Source organism: Aulonocara sp. 'chitande type north' Nkhata Bay, linkage group LG17, assembly GCF_057382095.1.
Source record: "Aulonocara sp. 'chitande type north' Nkhata Bay isolate Kocher_YH1m ecotype deep benthic linkage group LG17, A_spYH_male_GT1.1, whole genome shotgun sequence".
Lineage (NCBI taxonomy): Eukaryota > Metazoa > Chordata > Actinopteri > Cichliformes > Cichlidae > Aulonocara > Aulonocara sp. 'chitande type north' Nkhata Bay.
This window is the reverse complement of record NC_141360.1, coordinates 42,381,467-42,400,625: the sequence shown is the minus strand read 5'-3', so window position 1 is coordinate 42,400,625 and position 19,159 is coordinate 42,381,467. Positions and strand designations below refer to the sequence as shown.

Sequence of the window (19,159 nt, the reverse complement as noted above, 5' to 3'; positions counted from 1 at the left end):
AGGGGGGTAGCCTCCTCTGCACCCTGGTGACATACCCCTACTCCAAGGCCCTGCATGTGTGGGTGGTTGTGGTGGAGCGGGAAGAGGGAGGCAGCTGGAGATGGGGAGGGAAGGAAGGGAGGGGCAAGTGACCCCCATACTCCGCGACCCGCCAGGGAAAGTTAAAGTCATTCAGCCATCTGTTTATACATGGTTTAGCTTTAAAGTATCTGCATTTGTGAATAAAATTTTTTCCCATAAACAAAAACGTCCTAATCAACAGGTCAAAATCTGCATTCTCAGCAAGTATTCCAAATACTTCACAGATACTTCACCTCTTTTTTGATGTGTATATTATTTATTGCTTGCAGGGGACACTCATGCAGAGCTAGAATTTCGCATTTATTAATATTCAGCTGTAGGCCAGAAGCTTTGGAGAAGTGGTTGATCACCTGTACCCACCGACGCATGTATCAAGCTCACAGAGTGAAACCTGTATCGGTGCGTGCGTCGCTTTAAGAAAAAGTCACGTGATCGATACAGCTGCTGTATCGCTCATTGCCAACGCGCCAAACTGTGTTTAAAAGGTACCGCATCCGCATCTGCCAACGGAACGAGTCTCCACCAAAAAAAGGACAAAATTACTCTCGCAAAGATAAAAAAAAAAAAATACACATCTCTCCATAACAAAATGGAGCCCGAAAGAAAAAGAAATGTTTCTGCTGCGGGGGATCATTTTGATCTTTTAACTGCAAATAGTTAGTCTGTCTTTGTTTCAGTGTGATCTATCAGAATAGAAAAAACAGCAATGTGACCTGCAGTGTAAATTATTTATTTTATTTTATGCAGGTTAAATGTCGCATCTGTTCTGCATTTCTTACACAAACAAAAGCACCTCCTCAGTGTTAAGGCATTACAGAGCCAAACATGAAGATGAGGAGATAAACACACCGAGAATGAACACAGGTAGGCCTATACTGACACTGAACAGCTTTATCATCTTTTTTTTTTTTTTTTATTAAAATGTGTTTTATTATTTTGAAATCAAACATCTAGGAAGACTGTTCTGGACCAGGCAGTCCTGAATTTTATTATAAAAGACTGCCAACCCCTTAGTATTGTGGAGAGTGTCGGAGAGAAACATTCCAAGATCAGAGGATCCTTTAACATACTGGGGGAAAAGGAAGACATCCGAACCTTTTCCACCTGGCTTTACAGTTTTTGTGTACCCCAGCTTCATTTATGCCTCTGAGTTTTCCAAAGCTGGGGAAATGGTGTCAAAAAAACACAATAGACTGAATGCAAAAACATTGAATAAACTTATTTTTCTTAAACTCTGAGTCAATTACATTTAAATGGGTAATATTATATTCACAATACTTTCATTTTAATTTTCACTTAATGTCATTCACAATATTTGAAATGTAAAAGATATAAAATGATTCCATGGAAAGTACAATACCTTACAGTGTAAACAAGTATGACTAGGTCATTGAATCAGTGTCTGTTGTGAGTCTCAAGTAAGTTGCCTGCAATGATATTTAAGGTCCAGCAGGTGTCAGTATGGAGCAAAACAGCAACACTGTGTCGACACAGTATCGATACTGTTATGTATTTAGTAAAATCAGTTTATAGTTTGTGGTACTACTTTCTGTTACATAGTAGAGAACACAAAGTGTGGTGTATGTGCGCATTGATATGCCTGCGCCTTTCCTTAGACTGGTTATTAAAGTAAATCACTACAACTAAAGAAGGCGTCGTTACTTACCAGTTAAGTTATAAGAGAGAATATAACAGATACAGTTTTGGGAATGTGCTGAAACGCCTCACGAGGCCTCACTACCTCAGGCTGTCAGGTTAAAACACTCGGTCGTGTTTTCGTAGCGTAAACGCTGGCACTCCTCTCAGAGCCTACGCTCTATCTGCTATTCCCGAACAGAGATACGCAAGTTTCTCCGTGACTGCAGCTGCCAGTCAAAGCTGTTATGATGACGTTTCACAACAATTTAACATCACCACTCTAGGAATTAGAATCACACTTATGGGAAAGGAGACCCCTTGAACATAAATCAGCGTGATGAGAACTATTGAAAACAAAAGAAAGAATCTTTGAAAAAAAAAATCTGAGGAGAATAAATTTATTTTAGTCTGACCCCAGTCCCATCTGCTAACGTGGAGGGGGGGGGGGTTATGACCTATACTGCAGCCAGACACCAGGGGGCGATAGAGACGTTTTGGCTTCAATGGGCAAAACAATGGGCAAAACATGCACATGCTCTTTGAGAGCTTGTTCCCGGCTCGTAACCAGCCCGCTCTGCCGTCAAGGACGATCATTGGCTAATGGTCATCATGTGACTGATGGAAGCCAGATCCCTCTGATTAGCAAAACTGTGATTAATAGTTAAATGCTATTGTTGAGGGGCACAGGCAGGAGTCCACATGCACACATAGAAAATAAAGAAAAGGGCACTTCGGGCACCAATCAGGAGAGGGCCAGGTGCTCCCCCCCCCCTCCCCTCATGCACGTGCATTACAGTCTAAGAGTACAGTACAGTAATAATAATTGTACAGTAACTGTAATGCTGGTTAGTGACTGAGCAGCCTGGCGACTTTTCTCAGTTTCTTATATAAACTGTTTTAGTGTCTCATCTTCAGCTGCAGGTCCCAACATCCTTCAATTCAGTCAGAGCAGCAGATCTAATGTCTGCATGACTTTAATCAACATTCAGGCTCACAGTTATTTCTTTAATCAGGGTAAAATCACTCATGTGCACAGATTAACTGACGACTGCTCATCTTAGATGTTATGGTGACGTTGCACCAATTTAATGCCATTCAGAATTATTAGAATTATTAGAATTACACTTATGAGAAAGGAAACTCCTTGAACACAAATCAGCAAGATAAGAAGTGCTAATAATGGCAGATTTTTTTTTCTTTGGGAAAAAATGTATTTGAGGGGAACTTTGTTTTAGTCTGACCTCAATCCCATCCGCTAACATGAAGGAGACGGGGTTTATGACCTATACTGCAGCCAGACACCAGGGGGCGATAGAGACGTTTTGTGGGGAGTTCTTTGGTTGTGTGTCCCTTTAAGATTCATGTAGCTTCCGGACTCCGTCACATTTACGTCACACACGGAACTGTCAAGATGGAGGACGGTAGAGAAGCTTCCACGAATTCACTTTTGAAGGATGGTAAAATGAGTTTTATCATGACAGAATTGGTGCATCGACTTTAAATACGATCGTCGATCGTTTGAAGGCATTTTATCAAAAGCTGCGAGAGTCTCGCAGGACTGTAAAAAATTCTTTAGCCAGTGAAGAAGCGACATTAACATCAATAACCTGGTTTGCATTGTTTGTACAATTCATTTGGCTAAATTAGTATTTGTGACAAAAAAAAGTAGAAACTACATTTGGTACCCATCAAGTCGCTAATTGTATAATTAGACAGTGACGTGTCTGATTATGTGCTCGCTGTCTAATATGTGAGACTGGGAGAGTTAATGGCTTGAAAACTGACTGCTGTGTTTGCAGAGTGTTATGCTGATTTCCTAGTAAAGGACTTTGATGTGAAGACATACACCGCTCAGGCCATTCACCATGCTGTAATCGCTGAACAGCTGGCCAAGCTGGCACAAGGCATCAGTCAGCTGGACAAGGAGCTACACACCCAGGTACAAATCCAGCTCACCTGGGCCACTGTTTCCCTCAGAATGCACTAATTTATAAACTTTCAGTAATAACCAGCATTCCCAAATTACTGTGAGAAAACTAAGCAGATCCAAATAGATGAACCCAGTGTAAGTTTAAATGTCTGTATCAGTGTGACAACTCAGGACGAGCGCTGGATCTATCCTGAGTTGACCTGTAGGATGTGTTGACGAATGCAAAACATGATTGCCAAAGTATTTTTGGGCAAGATGCTGGACGTCACAACAAAATTTAAGCCATTAAAAAGTTACTATTATTGTTTTAACAATAAATACCAACACTAAGGTAGTCTACTGAAATTTTAGCCACTTTAGAAGTGCTGAAAGTTAGAATCAAATAACCAGTGTTGGTCAAGTTACTTGAAAAAAGTAATCAGTAACTAATTACTGATTACTTCCCCAAAAAAGTAGTCCCTTTACTTTACTGATTACTTATTTTCAAAAGTAATTAGTTACTTGGTTAAAAACATGATTTACAACCTGAATAGGTGATAAAGCGATAGATCTTTCAGCCCAATTCTACTTTCTGCCTAATCCGTCATACAAAATGTAATCAAATGGAAAAGTCTCTTTTTAAAACTTGTTTTATTAGTTTTAATCTTTTAACTTTATGCATCAAGCAAACATTAAATTATATGCACCATTCTCTGACTGGAAGAAATTAGTTTAACATTTAAACCTATTTTCTGCACATTCCAGCACATAAAATAAAATATTTTTTGTGTTTACACTCAGTCTTTCAAATAGATGCAAGTAAAACACAGCAGAAAATAAATAAAGTCAAAGTCTCAGCAGTCCTGTTGCTCTATTTTCACCTGTATAGCAGGCGGATGTTTGCCCTGGTCCAGGTGTGTTGTAGCGGTCAGTTGAAGAGTTTCTCTGTGAGTTTCCCATTACGTCGTAGCTACTCGGTGCTTGTTGGAAGTTTAGGGGTTTTTTTCGCTGTAAAAAGAAGTTTTCTTCCCACGCAGTGAACAGCGGATGCTAATTAATGTTTTTGTCACTTTTTGCGGAATCAAACTCAAAGTAAGGTCAGTACTTCCACGCTTTAAACGCTGCACGCTCACACTCTCTCCCGCACTCGATATATTATCCTTTGTTGATCTGCACACAGCTGTTGCCACAACTGTCGCACTCGCTTACGTCACTGTCATGAGACCCTCACAAAAAAATCACGGTTTTAGTAACGCAGTAACGCAGCGTGCTTACGGGAAAGTAACGGTAATCTAATTACCTTTTTTTTGCAGTAGTAATCCCTTACTTTAGTCGTCACTTGAAGAAAGTAATCGGATTACAGTAACAACGCGTTACTGCTCATCTCTGAAAATAACAATGTGAATATATAAAATGTGACTAAAAGCAACTTAAATCAAACATTAATATGTCATATAAAGCACAAACAGTTACCATAACATGTGCAGTCTTCTTATATTTATGTTTATATTTTCCAGGTTGTGGCCAGACATGAAGACTTACTTGCTCAGGCTACTGGGATAGAGTCTCTGGAAGGTAAATTGCCACTTTTCCACAAGCTACTCTCATAAATTCAGATCTGTCAACTTCTTTTACAGACAAATTGATTTTTAGCAGTTTTAGGCTTCATCGTGTGAATCACTATGCCGAACAAATGCCATGCTTTGATTAGTTCAACTACAGTCAACATTTGATCATCTTTGAACGGTGGCTATTTTTAGAACTGCTGGTACTTAGGAAGGAATTAATTACTGTTATTACACCGTAAAACCACATCTGCTTTAATATTAAACTTATACTTTTCAAATGAACCTGAACTTTGATCATTAAGAGGATGGATGGGTAACATTTGCAGAAGTACTAAAGGAGTACATTCATAATGGGCTTTTCAGATGCTTGCAGTTCCTGCAGTTTACCAAAAGAAAGATCTAACATTGCTTGAAATAAGTCTGGTAACAAAGTAGCTCCAAGTTCAAAATATCCTGAAGGACTAAAATTATGATGTTGTTTTCAGGCGTCCTTCAGATGATGCAGACAAGGATTAGTGCTCTACAGGCAGCTGTTGACAGGTAAACGTGTTTGCCTCTGACTGTAGCCAGTCTATATACTGTTGATGTTAACAGGAAATATGTAGACATGTTTGGCTTAGTTCTTCACATTCACCCACTGTTTTCCTTTTACTGCCTTTAGATTTCTGTAACTGGGCATCTAGTGTGGTCTGTTAACAAAAATAACAATGAACTAAAAAAGTGTAGTGGTGAGATCAATAGAGTGAAAAGAATAAACGTCCAGAGCATCACAGTGGACCGGATACACTCTAGGTCCTTGGGAGCTGGAAACATGTCAAGCATCAATTCTAAAGGTGAGGCTGCAAAGTCGATGTCATTCTAAGCCAGTAGAAGCAAAATCGGCTCCCACCAGAGCAGATGCCAAATAGACTCGGAGGTTGAAAGAGCTGGCATGGATGCAACTCTTAATGCGCTTAATGAAGGAGGCAAAACTGAAGCTGCTCTAGCTGCAGCAAAGGTGCCAGAAGCTGCTACAGACAGTGACGATGGTAAAAGTGAAGTCGTGGTCCCCGGCCTTCCTTTATTCCCTGCTGTGTCACTGATGAAGATGTTAATGCACACTTTAGTCATGGGCAAAATGAAGACACTTAAGAACTTGACTCAGGGGACTAGATACAAACGAGCACTTTGTTCATTAGCCATTATTCTCATTCTTTCATTTTGTTAATTATCACACAGAAATGAAAACAGACCCAAACTTTTCCCTTCAGAGCTCCAACATGACACCCCTCACTCTCTCTGACACTCTGCAGTAAGACTGAGACTGTAGCCATGAAGCCTGGTATGGATCCACACAAGGATTGTCCCGTTCATAAGAAACCACACTCTTTAAAAGTTTCCTCAAAAAGCATTCCATTTATTAAAAATGCTGCATATCTATGAACCACAAAGCTAGAGATTGCAACACTGTAATGCGCTGTTCTGAGTGCTCTTTGCATGCCGGCTCTTCCTAACGGTCCACCTCCATGCATGACACGACGGTCTTGGATTTCAGAGGAGGAGCAAGGTGGGGAGCAAACCAGGAAGAACTCTCCTATTACAACATCCAGCTGCACAGAGGACTGTGGGGAAGGCAAAGTTCAAAGCTGTGTTTAGTCAGTGTGTGTCCCAGAGGAAGTCCTTAAAAAAAGAAAATGTGTGTGGAAGAAGGGCCATTGGCTTCATAATCCAAGCTGTAGATGGTTGTGTATCCCTTGGACTACCAACGAGTTTAGCTCGATTCCCAATAATAGACAGGAAATTCCCACACCAGAGACCGCTACTCATCAGCCTCATCTCAAAGCCGCTGCTGCCAAAATACTACCTCTTGACCCAGCAGCTGAAATCCTCTCACTGCTCGTAAGGGACATTATCTGTGTCCATGAGGTCCACAGTCGGTATTATGGACCACCCCATGCACAATATGCCCAATGCCTGGACTTCTGATGGGTAGGAGACATTTGCCCACAAACCTACTGTGAACCTATTGAAGACCAGAATTCTGGAGACCGTCCAGCTCAGTTTTTTTCTGACCATGTGAGGCTTACAGGTGAGTGCGCAAACAGGCCTTCTGAAAAGCCAGTTCAGGATAACACTGGCTACCAGAGCTTTAGTCATGCCGCAGAGGATAACAGACGGGCACCGTCAGTTAAAGATGAGCTTTTTCTTCACATCATGAACACCAAAACGGCATCTGTCTAAAAACCGAGAACAAGCGAGTGTCTCACATCTCTTGGATGTGCTTTGAAAAGAAACCAAAGAAAAAAGACCACTATGTGCATGGAAAGGATCGTCAGCAGTGCTCATGCTGATCCGACAGCCGATATATGGAGCGACTGCCTCTCTCTCTCTCTCTCCCTCCTGCTGCCACTCACACTCTCTCCCGCACTCGATATATTATCCTTTGTTGATCTGCAAAGTTTAGCCAGGGGGGCCGATAGGGCATGAACAGGGAAAAGGGGGCACAAAGACATTTCTTTCTTATTTAAAATGTCTAGCTTTTAATAAATAATTATCTGAATCTTACACCCAAAGTTTTAATCTGATTTAAATGTATAGAAGTCCATTACTGTATATAGTAACTGTTAAGTCTAATATGCCCTAGTAAGCTATAGTACTTTTTCCTTTGGGAAGGTACCATCTGTGCAGTCTGTAGAAGAAAGATGCTGAATCTATTTAGGCAAGGCAAGGCAAGTTTATTTGTATAGCACAATTCAACAACAAGGTGATTCAAAGTGCTTTACAGAGACATTAGAAACAAGAACAAATAAAAAGCATGATTTAAAATTGAATAAAACAAGCAAATAAACGAACTAACTAATTAACAAACAAACAAACAAACAAACAACAGTATATAAAATCAAAACAGATAAAATCAGAACAGTAGATAAAATCAGTAGTTAAATGTAAGTTTTGAAATTTAAGCTTAAAGTGTGGATTTGGTGCTTTATTCAAATGCAGCTGAGAACAGGTGAGTCTTCAACCTGGATTTAAATAAACTGAGTGTTTCAGCTGATCTGAGGCTTTCTGGGAGTTTGTTCCAGATATAAGGAGCATAAAAGCTGAATGCAGCTTCTCCGTGTCTGGTTCTGACTCTGGGAACTGATAAAAGACCGGATCCAGATGACCTGAGGGATCTGGAAGGTTCATACTGGGTCAGGAGGTCATTGATGTATTTTGGTCCTAAACCATTCAGAGCTTTATAGACCAGCATCAGAACTTTAAAGTCTATCCTCTGACGGACAGGCAGCCAGTGTAAGGACCTCAGAGCTGGACTGATGTGGTCCACTTTTTTGGTCTTAGTGAGGACTCGAGCAGCAGAGTTCTGAATGAGCTGTAGTTGTCTGACTGATTTTTTAGGTAGACCTGTAAAGATGCTGTTACAGTAATCAAGCCTACTAAAGATGAATGCATGGACTAGTTTTTCCAGGTCCTGTTGAGACATCAGATCTTTTATCCTTGAAATATTCTTGAGGTGATAGTAAGCTGACTTTGTTATTGTCTTAATGTGTTTTTCTAAGTTTAGGTCTGCATCCATCACTACACCCAAATTTCTCGCCTGGTTTGTGGTTTTTAGATGTATAGATTGAAGTTCTCTGGTGACCTGTAATCGTTTTTCTTTGGCGCCAAAGACTATTACCTCAGTTTTGTTTTTGTTTAGCTGGAGAAAATTGTGGCACAACCAGTCATTGATTTCCTCAATGCATTTACCAAGAGCCTGTACAGGGCCTCGGTCTCCTGGTGACATTGTGATATATATTTGTGTGTCATCTGCATAGCTGTGATAGTTTATTTTGTTGTTGTTTATAATCTGTGCCAGTGGGAGCATGTAGATGTTAAACAGAAGGGGTCCCAAGATGGAACCTTGGGGAACTCCACATGTGATACTTGTCTGCTCAGATGTGAAGTTACCTATTGATACAAAGTATTTCCTGTTTTCTAAGTATGTTTTGAACCAGTTTAGTACAGTTCCTGAAAGACCTGTCCAGTTCTCCAGTCGTTTGAGTAATATGTTGTGGTCAACTGTATCAAATGCTGCACTGAGATCCAGTAAAACTAGGACTGACATTTTTCCACTGTCTGTATTCAGACATATGTCATTAAACACCCTCACGCAGCTCCAGCTATTTCTTGACAACAACAATCTCTATGAGAAGTTCCAGTCTGGTTTTAGAGCTCGGCATAGCACAGAAACCGCCCTACTGAGAGTTTTTAATGATTTGCTTTTAACTGTTGACTCTGGTTGTGCTGCTGTCTTAGTAACCTTGGACCTGACAGCAGCCTTCGACACTGTAGATCACAACATACTGCTAGCCCGCCTTCAACATTGTGTCGGTTTAAAGGGCACTGTCTTAAAGTTTTTCCAGTCCTATTTGAATAATAGGAGTTTTTCTGTTCACCTTGGTGAACTGTCATCTCCCAGAGCTCCTTTAACCTGTGGCGTACCTCAGGGGTCCATACTAGGCCCCCTGTTGTTTATTCTGTACTTGCTCCCTCTGGGCGATGTGCTCCGTAAACATAATGTGTCCTTCCACATCTTTGCCGATGATATTCAGATCTACCTCCCTCTGAGGTTGAACTGCAATGTTTCTTTGCAGCCGCTACTCTCCTGCTTGTCTGACATTAAGACTTGGATGACTCTTAACTTCTTACACCTTAATGAAAGCAAAACTGAAGTCATTGTGTTTGGGCTTCCTAAAGATCCCAACTTCTCTCTTGACTTTTTGGGACCCCTAACCTCCGATTGCACTTCTTCCATTAAGAGTCTTGGAGTTATTTTTGACAATGCTTTTAAACTTGATAAACAAATCAGCTCTGTAGTTAAGGGATCTTTTTATCATTTACGGATTTTAGCCAAAGTCAAGTCTTACCTTTGCAGGAACGATCTAGAAAGAGTGGTCCATGCTTTTATTACTTCACGGCTGGACTACTGTAATTCCCTCTATGCTGGCCTAGATCGTTCCTGTCTACATCGCCTTCAACTGGTGCAGAACGCTGCCGCTCGCCTGTTGACCGGTTCAAAAAAAAGAGACCACATCACTCCGGTTCTCTGCTCTCTCCGCTGGCTCCCAGTTGCTTTTAGGATTGATTTTAAAATCTTACTGCTGGCTTTTAAGGTTTTAAATGGCACTGCACCTTCTTACCTGTCAGAACTCCTTAGTACTTATCGCCCCAGGAGATCTTTGAGGTCAGCCGACCTGATGCTTTTAGATGTTCCCAGGTATAAATTAAAGACAAAGGGAGAGAGGGCGTTTGCTGTGGCTGCACCCAGACTGTGGAACAGTTTACCTCCTCACGTCAGATTCTCCAAAAGCCTAGAAACTTTTAAAACTGCTCTTAAAACTCACCTCTTTTCATTGGCTTTTAGAAAGGTTTAATTTATTTGTTTATTTATTTTTTATTTTGATCAGCGAGGTGTTTTACGAAATTGTGTTCTATTGTATTTTTATCTGTATTTACTGTACAGCACTTTGGTCAGCCTTGGTTGTTTTTAAATGTGCTCTATAAATAAACTTGACTTGACTTGACTTTGGTCAGAGCGGTTTCAGTGCTGTGGTTCTGTCTAAAACCTGACTGGAAGGCATCGTAGCAATTATTCTGTTTTAAGAAGTAACTGAGCTGTTGAGAAACTGCTTTTTCAATGATCTTACTTAAAAACGGGAGATTTGAGATCGGCCTGTAGTTGTTCATTTGTGTCTTGTCAAGATTGTCCTTTTTCAGTATAGGTTTGATTACAGCAGTTTTTAGTGATTCTGGAAACACACCTGATAATAAAGAAAAGTTGACGATCTGTAACAGGTCTGACTCTAAAGTCTTTGAGACCTTTTTGAAAAAACTTGTTGGAAGGACATCTAAACAGCAGGAGGAGGAGTTCAGTTGACCTAAGATGTCCTCCAGGTCTTTGCTGTTAATAGGTTGAAACTGTTTCATGGTGTTTAAACAGTTTTTTGGTGGACACAGTACATATCCTGGATCTGCTGTTGATGTACCAATTGCTTGTCTAATTTTTTGGATTTTTTCAGTGAAGAATTTGGCAAAGTCATTGCAGGCCATGGTCGAATGAAGTTCAGCTGCCACTGACACAGGAGGGTTTGTTAGCCTGTCAACTGTAGAAAATAAGACCCGAGCATTATGGCTGTTTTTAGTGATGATGTCAGAGAAGTAGGACCTCCTTGCATTCCTCAGTTGTAAATTATAATTGTGAAGTTTCTCTTTATAAATGTCATAATGAACCTGGAGGTTTGTTCTTCTCCATCTGCGCTCAGCTTTCCTACACTCTCTTTTTTCATTTTTCACCAGTGTGGAGTTTCTCCATGGAGACTTTTTCCTTCCAGAGATAACCTTCACCTTAATGGGAGCAATAGTGTCCATTACATTTAACATGTTAGCATTGAAGCTATTGACGAGCTCATTGACTGACCCTCTGGACAGGTCAGGTGTTAATGGGAAGACCTGGTTAAAAATTGCACTACTGTGTTCAGTTATGCACCGTTTTGTGATCACTGTTGGTGATATATTTGTGTGGGCTGAGATTTTACTTTCAAAGAAAACACAGTAATGATCAGACAGGCCCACATCAGACACAGTAACCTTTGAAATGCTCAGGCCTTTGGAGATCAGTAGGTCGAGAGTGTGTCCTCTATTATGTGTGGCCTCTGTTACATGCTGAGTCAGCCCAAAGTTCCCCAGAGTGTTACTCAGGTCTTTAGTCCCTTTGTCCTGAGGGTTGTCCACATGAATGTTAAAATCCCCAACAATAATTACACAGTCAAAATCAACACAGATCACAGACAGCAGTTCACTGAGGTCATTAAAAAAGTCTGTGCAGTATTTGGGAGGCCTGTAAACATTAAGAAACACAACTTTGGATGGGGCCTTCAGCTGTAAAGCCACATATTCAAAAGACTGAAAACTTCCAGGAGATAGCTGCTTACATTGAAATGATTCATTAAATAAGACAGCAACCCCTCCTCCTCTCCTGCTCACCCTGGCCTCACTGATAAAACTGTAGTTAGGAGGGGTCGTCTCGATGAGAACAGCTCCACTGTTACTTTGGTCCAACCAAGTTTCAGTTAAAAACATAAAATCAAGGCTGTGCTCAGTGATTAAATCATTAATTAAAAATGTTTTCCCAGCTAAAGATCTAACGTTTAATAAAGCCAACTTAAGTGTTTTAGAGGTATTACTTGTCCCCTCGTGTTTGGGAGCAGTCTGTGGCACACAAGGTATGTTTACTATGTTCAAAGATCTTTTAGAGTGCAGCTCTCTGTGTTTTGACCAGGCCACATGTCTCCTGTCACCTAAAAGTACAGAAATTTTAAAACCTTCTAGTAAACAGGGTCCCAGCTTCTCCTGGGAAAAGTCATCACTGCCATAATCCTCACAGCCCGGACCCTTCACACATCACGCATCAGACTGCGGAGACAGGGCATGAAGAGGAACTAAGGGGGGCGAGGCTGGGCAATGTGACTTCGATTGCTCTGTTGAGGGTGGGGCTCGATGGCGAACCTTTGGCCGCTCTGGTGGGGGGTTTATGGGGGACAAAAAGGGATTGGGACGGGGGGTAGATCTGAGCCCAGCATTGACCCGCTCCATCATCTCCTCAGTGAATTTCAGGTGTGGGGAGGAGGGAGAAAGGGAGGGGGAGGAGGGTGATGGCCTGTCAGGGGTTTGGGGGACTGGGGAAGGTCGTGGTCCCTTGTCCTGGTCGTTGGTGTTGTTGAGAGAGTTGGAGGCAAATGGGGACCCCTCTTCTTGCCTTAGATGTCTCTCCTTTCTGAGGCTCTTCCTCAGATGCCATGGATGTCTCTCCTTTCTGAGGCTCTTCCCGGGTGGGGGCAGATGGAGCTCCTCCTCAAGGTTTCTGCTGGGCTTTGTCTGTTCTTGGAGTTCTGTTTGTTCCTCTTTATGAGATAACTCCTTGTTTATCTCAGCCTTGGCACCAAGCACGGATGGATGACGTATGGAATAAAACAAGTTGGAGGTGAACAGTTTCACCCCTGACTTGTTAAAATTAAATCCATTTGCTTTGAACAGATGCCTGCGTTCCCAAAAAATATTAAAGTTGTCGATAAAGTGCACCGAGTGGTCAGCACATGCTGATATAAGCCATTTATTCAGTGTAAACAACCTGCTGAATCTCTCGTCTCCTCCTCTGACCGGCGGTACAGGTCCACTGATGAATACAGCTGCATTCAGAGAGTTTACAGTGTTTAATAATCCAGTAAAGTCCCGTTTCAGAACCTCCGACTGTTGTTTGGACACATCGTTTGACCCTGTATGCAGAACAATGTTTGTCACAGTTGGATATTCATCTGCAATTTGAAGAATTCTCTCCTTCAGGATGTTGACCATATCGTTAGGAAAGCAGAGGACTTTAGTGTTCTTACCGCACATCCTTTGTACATCCTTTACGGCAGAGTCACCCACAATCAGAGTTTCAGGCCTAGCCTTTAGCTTTCCCTGTGGCCTTTCACTTTTCAACAGATTTTCAGACCTTATTTCGCTGCTTTTAGATGGATGGTTGTCCGATATAGATCCAGGGTCCTTTGATAGTGGAGCAAATCTGTTCTGCAGTTTCACATTCAGTTGTTTTGGAGGTTTGTTGTTAACCTTCCTATTCACGGTTGTCCAGTCCTGTTTCCTCTCGTATACAGGGGTAGAAGAGCTTCTCTGTCTCGTAGGAAGTGAAGGCCAGTCGGTTTCAGAGATTTCAGCTCGCTGTGCCCTGCCTGTGATACGTCCTCCCCCTTCCAGGAGACATGATTTATGTCTTGGTTTTGCACCAAGACAGTCTAAGGGGGGATTATCACTTGAGGATTTATAATAATGCACAGAGTCTACTTTCTTGGTCATGTTATCTGTGCTCCTTAGCTGTGTACTAGCTTGCTCATCGCCATTGTTTTGAATCAAAGGCAAGGTTGTTTCATTTCCACACAGTCCATTTACCTCCACGTTTACTTCTAAGCGATGAATTTTTGTCTCCAGTACTGCAATCTTCTGCAGGAGGCTGTGGTAGTCATCTGTGGAGAGGGAAGGCATCTTGTTGCTAGTTAGCCTAGCGGTTAGCACCTTTCCAGGCTATTGAGGCTGCTCGGTGCCCAGACGCTGTAATCAGGCTTCAGCTGTGTCTAGGCCACAGACACACGGAGCGCTGAGGACAAGGTAACCATAAAATGTTGCTGTTTCTGTTAAGAACACTCTAGTCCTAATGATCTACAAGTGTCCAGAAGTTATCGCAGGTAAGCTCACACGGAAAAAAGGGAAAAAATCAGCATAAAAATCAATAAAATCAATAAAATCAATATAAGAAGCAAAGCATTCAAGAGCAAAGAGATGAAGCGTCCACACTCACAAAGGGGAGGAGCAAGCACTTTTAATTATTCTTGAAAAATAATTTATTTCTGTGCATTTTTTTTTCCAACCTGCATCAAATTAAAGTTGATTACGTCGATTAAGCATCATAAGGTGGAGGGTGGTTCCCTATTTTTTATTTATTTATTTTTGTTGTTGCTGGGAGTTTTAGAGCCCTATTAGTTAGGTTGCTTAATATTTCTGCTAAGTACTCTTTAAAATACCAGAGTAGGGAGGATGGAGCAGGTTTAAGTTTATTAGATTGATCAGTTTTACTGAACTATGAAATATTTTGGGTGCAGTGTATTTTTAACAAAATAGCTTTAGTGTTTTTTTTGTTTTGTTTTTTTAACTTGAGTATGAACTTATACAAAAAGCAGCAAGATATTAAAAAACAGTTTTATTGATTAAAAAACACATTATATTGGATTCATATCGGTATCGGCAGATATCCACTTTATGATATCGGTATCGGACATGAAAAAGTGGTATCGTGCCATCTCTAGTATTTGCCAAGTTTTGGTATCTATCATTCAGAAACCAGGGCAAATCAGGCTACTGTTTGACTGCAGAATTTGTGGATGGGATGCAGTATTCCCAAGGGAAAACAACAAAAAGGGGCAGAGATGGAGGGATTCTCTTCAGGACAGACGGGAGCTAAAGATACTGAGAATGTATATTTTGCTCCTGTTGTCAGCAGCTCAAAGTTTACCCGACCCTCATAGACAGGAGGTCAAAGTGGGTCAGTGTTTGGGAAAGCAAAAACACTGTGTGCTTTGGTACTAGCTGCTCCAGAAAGAGTCGGATACCACGGTGGGTGATTCTTTCCTCCTGGCATAGGGTGGCGCCTGGCTACATCTTTAACGAGTCAAGACGCTTTCACGTTGATGTTCACAATCATTACACAGTCCACAGGTGCTGGGGGACAAACTCTTCATCTTCTGCAGTGGCAGACATTTGATTTTGTTTTGTATTGGTTTAAGTTAGTGTTACATCCAGGAAGCGTCAAGCTAAACTGTGCAGGAAACAGCTGTGACGGGCAGATGAAGGCACGTGGTCAGGCGCTGATTGAAGGAGAACTTGATTTTCTTTGATGTTTTAGATATCATTGGATTCTGTTTATTTAATCGTGAGAACCGATGATTAGTATTAAAATTCAGTCGACTGTGCGGCATTGCCACAGATTGTAATAAAACATGGAAACTCACCTTGACTAATGTAACAAACCTCAGCCTGTATGCACATTCCAAAAGCTGGTGTGAGGTTCCAGGTTGTTCCAGGTTGTTCCAGGTACAGTTTTTGCTGCAGTACAGCTCTATCTGTCTGATCTAACACTGATGTCCTTCCAGGATAAGGACAAAGATTGTTGAGCCATACAACAAGATTGTGGCCAGGATCACTCAGCTCGCCAGGCTGCAGGTAAGTTGAATATCATGTCATTTGTGAATAAATGATTGAGTGTCATTTGAAATGATAGATGACAACTCTTTACGTGACAGTTTGAGTGAAAAACCTTTGAAAACCCAGAGAGACCACGGTGCAGACGAGAAGGTCGGCTTTTGTTGGCCTGAACTCCGAGCTGCTGTTTGTGCAGCTCTGTGAGAACACGGCGCTCCACGCCTCCTGCTCGTGCAGACGAGGAAACTCAGGGTTAAATATTGATGAAACAACAGCTGTAAAAAGGTCAGCGTGTTTCAGGAGTCCCTCTGGGGCTGATGCCTCTGTGTTGTGCATGTCAGCTGTTTTGTGCTTCTAGTATGAGACTCAGCAGCTGTCAGTGAGACAGTGTGGGATCATCTACAACATCTGAGTGCAAAGGTTAAATAAAACAGTTCTCAGCAGATTTATTTTAGTAGTTTTATTTGTAAAAGGGTGACATTTTACAAAGTCTGATAATTTGCATAGACTGTATAAAACATTTTAAACTGCACACTCATTGGCTATTGGCTTGTCAATGACAAGTCCAGGCCAGTCAGCGTGCGGTTTTACAGTTAAGTGGAATTATGCCGCTCCACTCCAGGGCCCGTTCGTCTGCCTGCAGTGAGCTCTGTGGTCAGATGGAGGCAGTATAGAGAGGATGTCCTGCAGCCGGTCTGTGGGGCGCCCCTGCTGTTGTTGGTCTGAGAGCCAAGTTCAGTGTTAAACGGTGTCAGCGCTGCCGCTGTCTGTGCTTTTCATGGTTTATTTTGGTTGTTGAAGTTTTTTCACGGTTTCCCCAGTGACTGACCGAAAAGTGTACGCAGATACGTTTCCCATTTAAGATCTGTTTTTCTTTATCACAACCAGTTTTCTTTTAAAACCAAGATGGAGATGGTGTAAGCACTCATCTCCAGCCTTCAAAACTGGACGTGAGCAGCCAATAGGTGACATCGCAGTAGCTCCATCTGCTATTCTACTTTTTGATTATACCGACTCCACGCTGTGTCTGTTCTTTGAGTCATTGTGCTTCAGCAACGGTTCACATAAGTAGATAGTTGTAGCACATTGGTGATAAACCATTGATCACAATTCAAACAGTGTCACAGACAGGAGACAGGCTTGCTGGCTTACTGAGCATTTGACAGGTTCAAGGTTCTTTATTTGTCACATGCATAGTTATACAAGTATAACACACAGTGAAATGTAGCCTGACACGCTCCTCGACATGTGCAAAAATTGGGGGGGTGTAGAGGAAGAACATTATATATATATATATATATATATATATATATATTTTATTTATTTATTTATTTATTTTAGGGGTGCAACGATACACAAAATTCACGGTTCGGTTCGATACTTTGGTGTCACGGTTTGATATTTTTTCGATACAAAAAAAATGTTCATGCCTTTTTAATTTGTCATTTATTAAAATTATAAATATATATTTTAACTCAAAAGTACAGTTTTTAAATTTAACCCTAACCCTTGTGCGTGTTTTTTATTTTGACAGCGAATGCGCACCTGCGGACCACTTATGTGCAGCCCTGGTTATTTAGCTCGTCATATCGCAGCCACAGAAATTCTTTTGTCCATGAAACCATGAAGCTGCACTTTCTTTTTGCCTTATAGTCTGATTTGTCATAACTTCTCCGTTTTGTGGTAAGCTTTTCTTTGGCTGTCACTTCTTCACCCTGACCTGTCTTGTTTGGCTCAGCAGAACTGAAATGCTTTTACACACGCACTCACATAAGCTCAGCGATTCTCTGCGCGATCAACCTCTCACATGTTTAAGCTGCGGGAGATTTCACTTGTCATGTTTGCATAGTAAGCTAACGATTAATAAGACGATGTCAGAGGAATTGGTGCACAAATTATCATCACTCACAGATCAGTGCTGTCGCTCTCTATACATAGAGACACCACAAAACAAACAATAGTGTATAGTATGAAACAATAGATGTTTTAATTTCATCACTTGATATATGTCGTCATATCGCACAGAAACCATTTAATGCGATATGAAAATGAGAAGCATACTGGAAACATGTTGTTCTTGACTGCTTTTTTGCCGTGTCTCAATTAATGGAATTAGTTGTGTAATTCTCAGTTCTTGTTTACGTCAGTCGTCTCAACACCTCCCTTCTTCACTGCTGCAGGGTGCCTGTGACCTTCTGCGGAGGATCATTCGCATCTTGTATCTGAGCAAGAGGCTTCAGGGACAGCTGCAAGGAGGCAGCAGGGAGATCACCAAGGCGGCTCAGAGCCTTAACGAGCTTGGTAAGGACATGCATGTCTATCATAGAACAACTGTTACATAAGCAGCTGTGTGTTTTTCACAACTCAGATCTACTCGACACCTAGAACACCGGTAACTTTAAAGCCTTTTTCCACTAATACCTACTCAAGTCCGCTCGGCACGACTCAGCTTGGTTTTTGGGTTTTCCATTAGGTGGTAGTACCTTGTATTTGATACCAGCTACTTTTTTAGTACCTGCTTGGCCAAGTAAAGTCAACAGACTGCATGCGACTGATTGGCTAGTCAGCTGCGTCAATGAGTGGTGAGAGGATCTCGTTCACGAAAATCAAAACAGTCGCTTTTGAACGAGAAAAATGGCTACAGAGAAAAACAACAGCGTAGTCCCGAAGACAAACACACCACAGACCAAGCAGCAGGTATATCATCGCAGCGTGTCACAATATTCACCTTGTTGTTGAGTGGAAAAGGCAATGAAGTGTTACTTTCTTTAGGTTAGACTTGAAACAGACAGGTTTTTATTAACACAGACAATCAAAGAAGATCCATCCATCCATCCATTCGCTTCCGCTTATCCTTTTCAGGGTCGCGGGGGGCGCTGGAGCTTATCCCAGCTGTCATAGGGCGAAAGGCGGGGTACACCCTGGACAGGTCGCCAGTCTGTCGCAGGGCCAACACACAGGGACAGACAACCATTCACACTCACATTCACACCTAGTGACAATTTGGATTAATCAATTAACCTATCCCCACAAGCTGCATGTCTTTGGACGGTGGGAGGAAGCTGGAGTACCCGGAGAGAACCCGGGTACTCCGGGTTCTCTCATTTCTCATCAAAGAAGATGAAATGAACAAATATGTAGACATGTAATGTCATATTCAGGGGCTACCTCGATTTGTTTGGACTGAATATGT

The 19,159-nt window shown here is 41.6% G+C and overlaps 1 protein-coding gene across 1 annotated transcript in view; it reads left to right on the top strand.

Annotated features, from left to right (window-relative positions):
- Positions 1 to 3,106: 3,106 nt before the first annotated feature.
- cog5 (component of oligomeric golgi complex 5) overlaps positions 3,107 to 19,159 on the top strand; it is a 73,426-nt gene continuing 57,373 nt past the window's right edge. The window contains exons 1-6 of the mRNA XM_086268969.1: positions 3,107 to 3,176; positions 3,519 to 3,658; positions 5,146 to 5,203; positions 5,682 to 5,736; positions 15,918 to 15,987; positions 18,147 to 18,267. Coding sequence (XP_086125095.1) covers positions 3,131 to 3,176; positions 3,519 to 3,658; positions 5,146 to 5,203; positions 5,682 to 5,736; positions 15,918 to 15,987; positions 18,147 to 18,267 — 490 coding nt within the window. The 5' untranslated portion in view covers positions 3,107 to 3,130. The remainder of the gene's footprint in view (positions 3,177 to 3,518; positions 3,659 to 5,145; positions 5,204 to 5,681; positions 5,737 to 15,917; positions 15,988 to 18,146; positions 18,268 to 19,159) is intronic.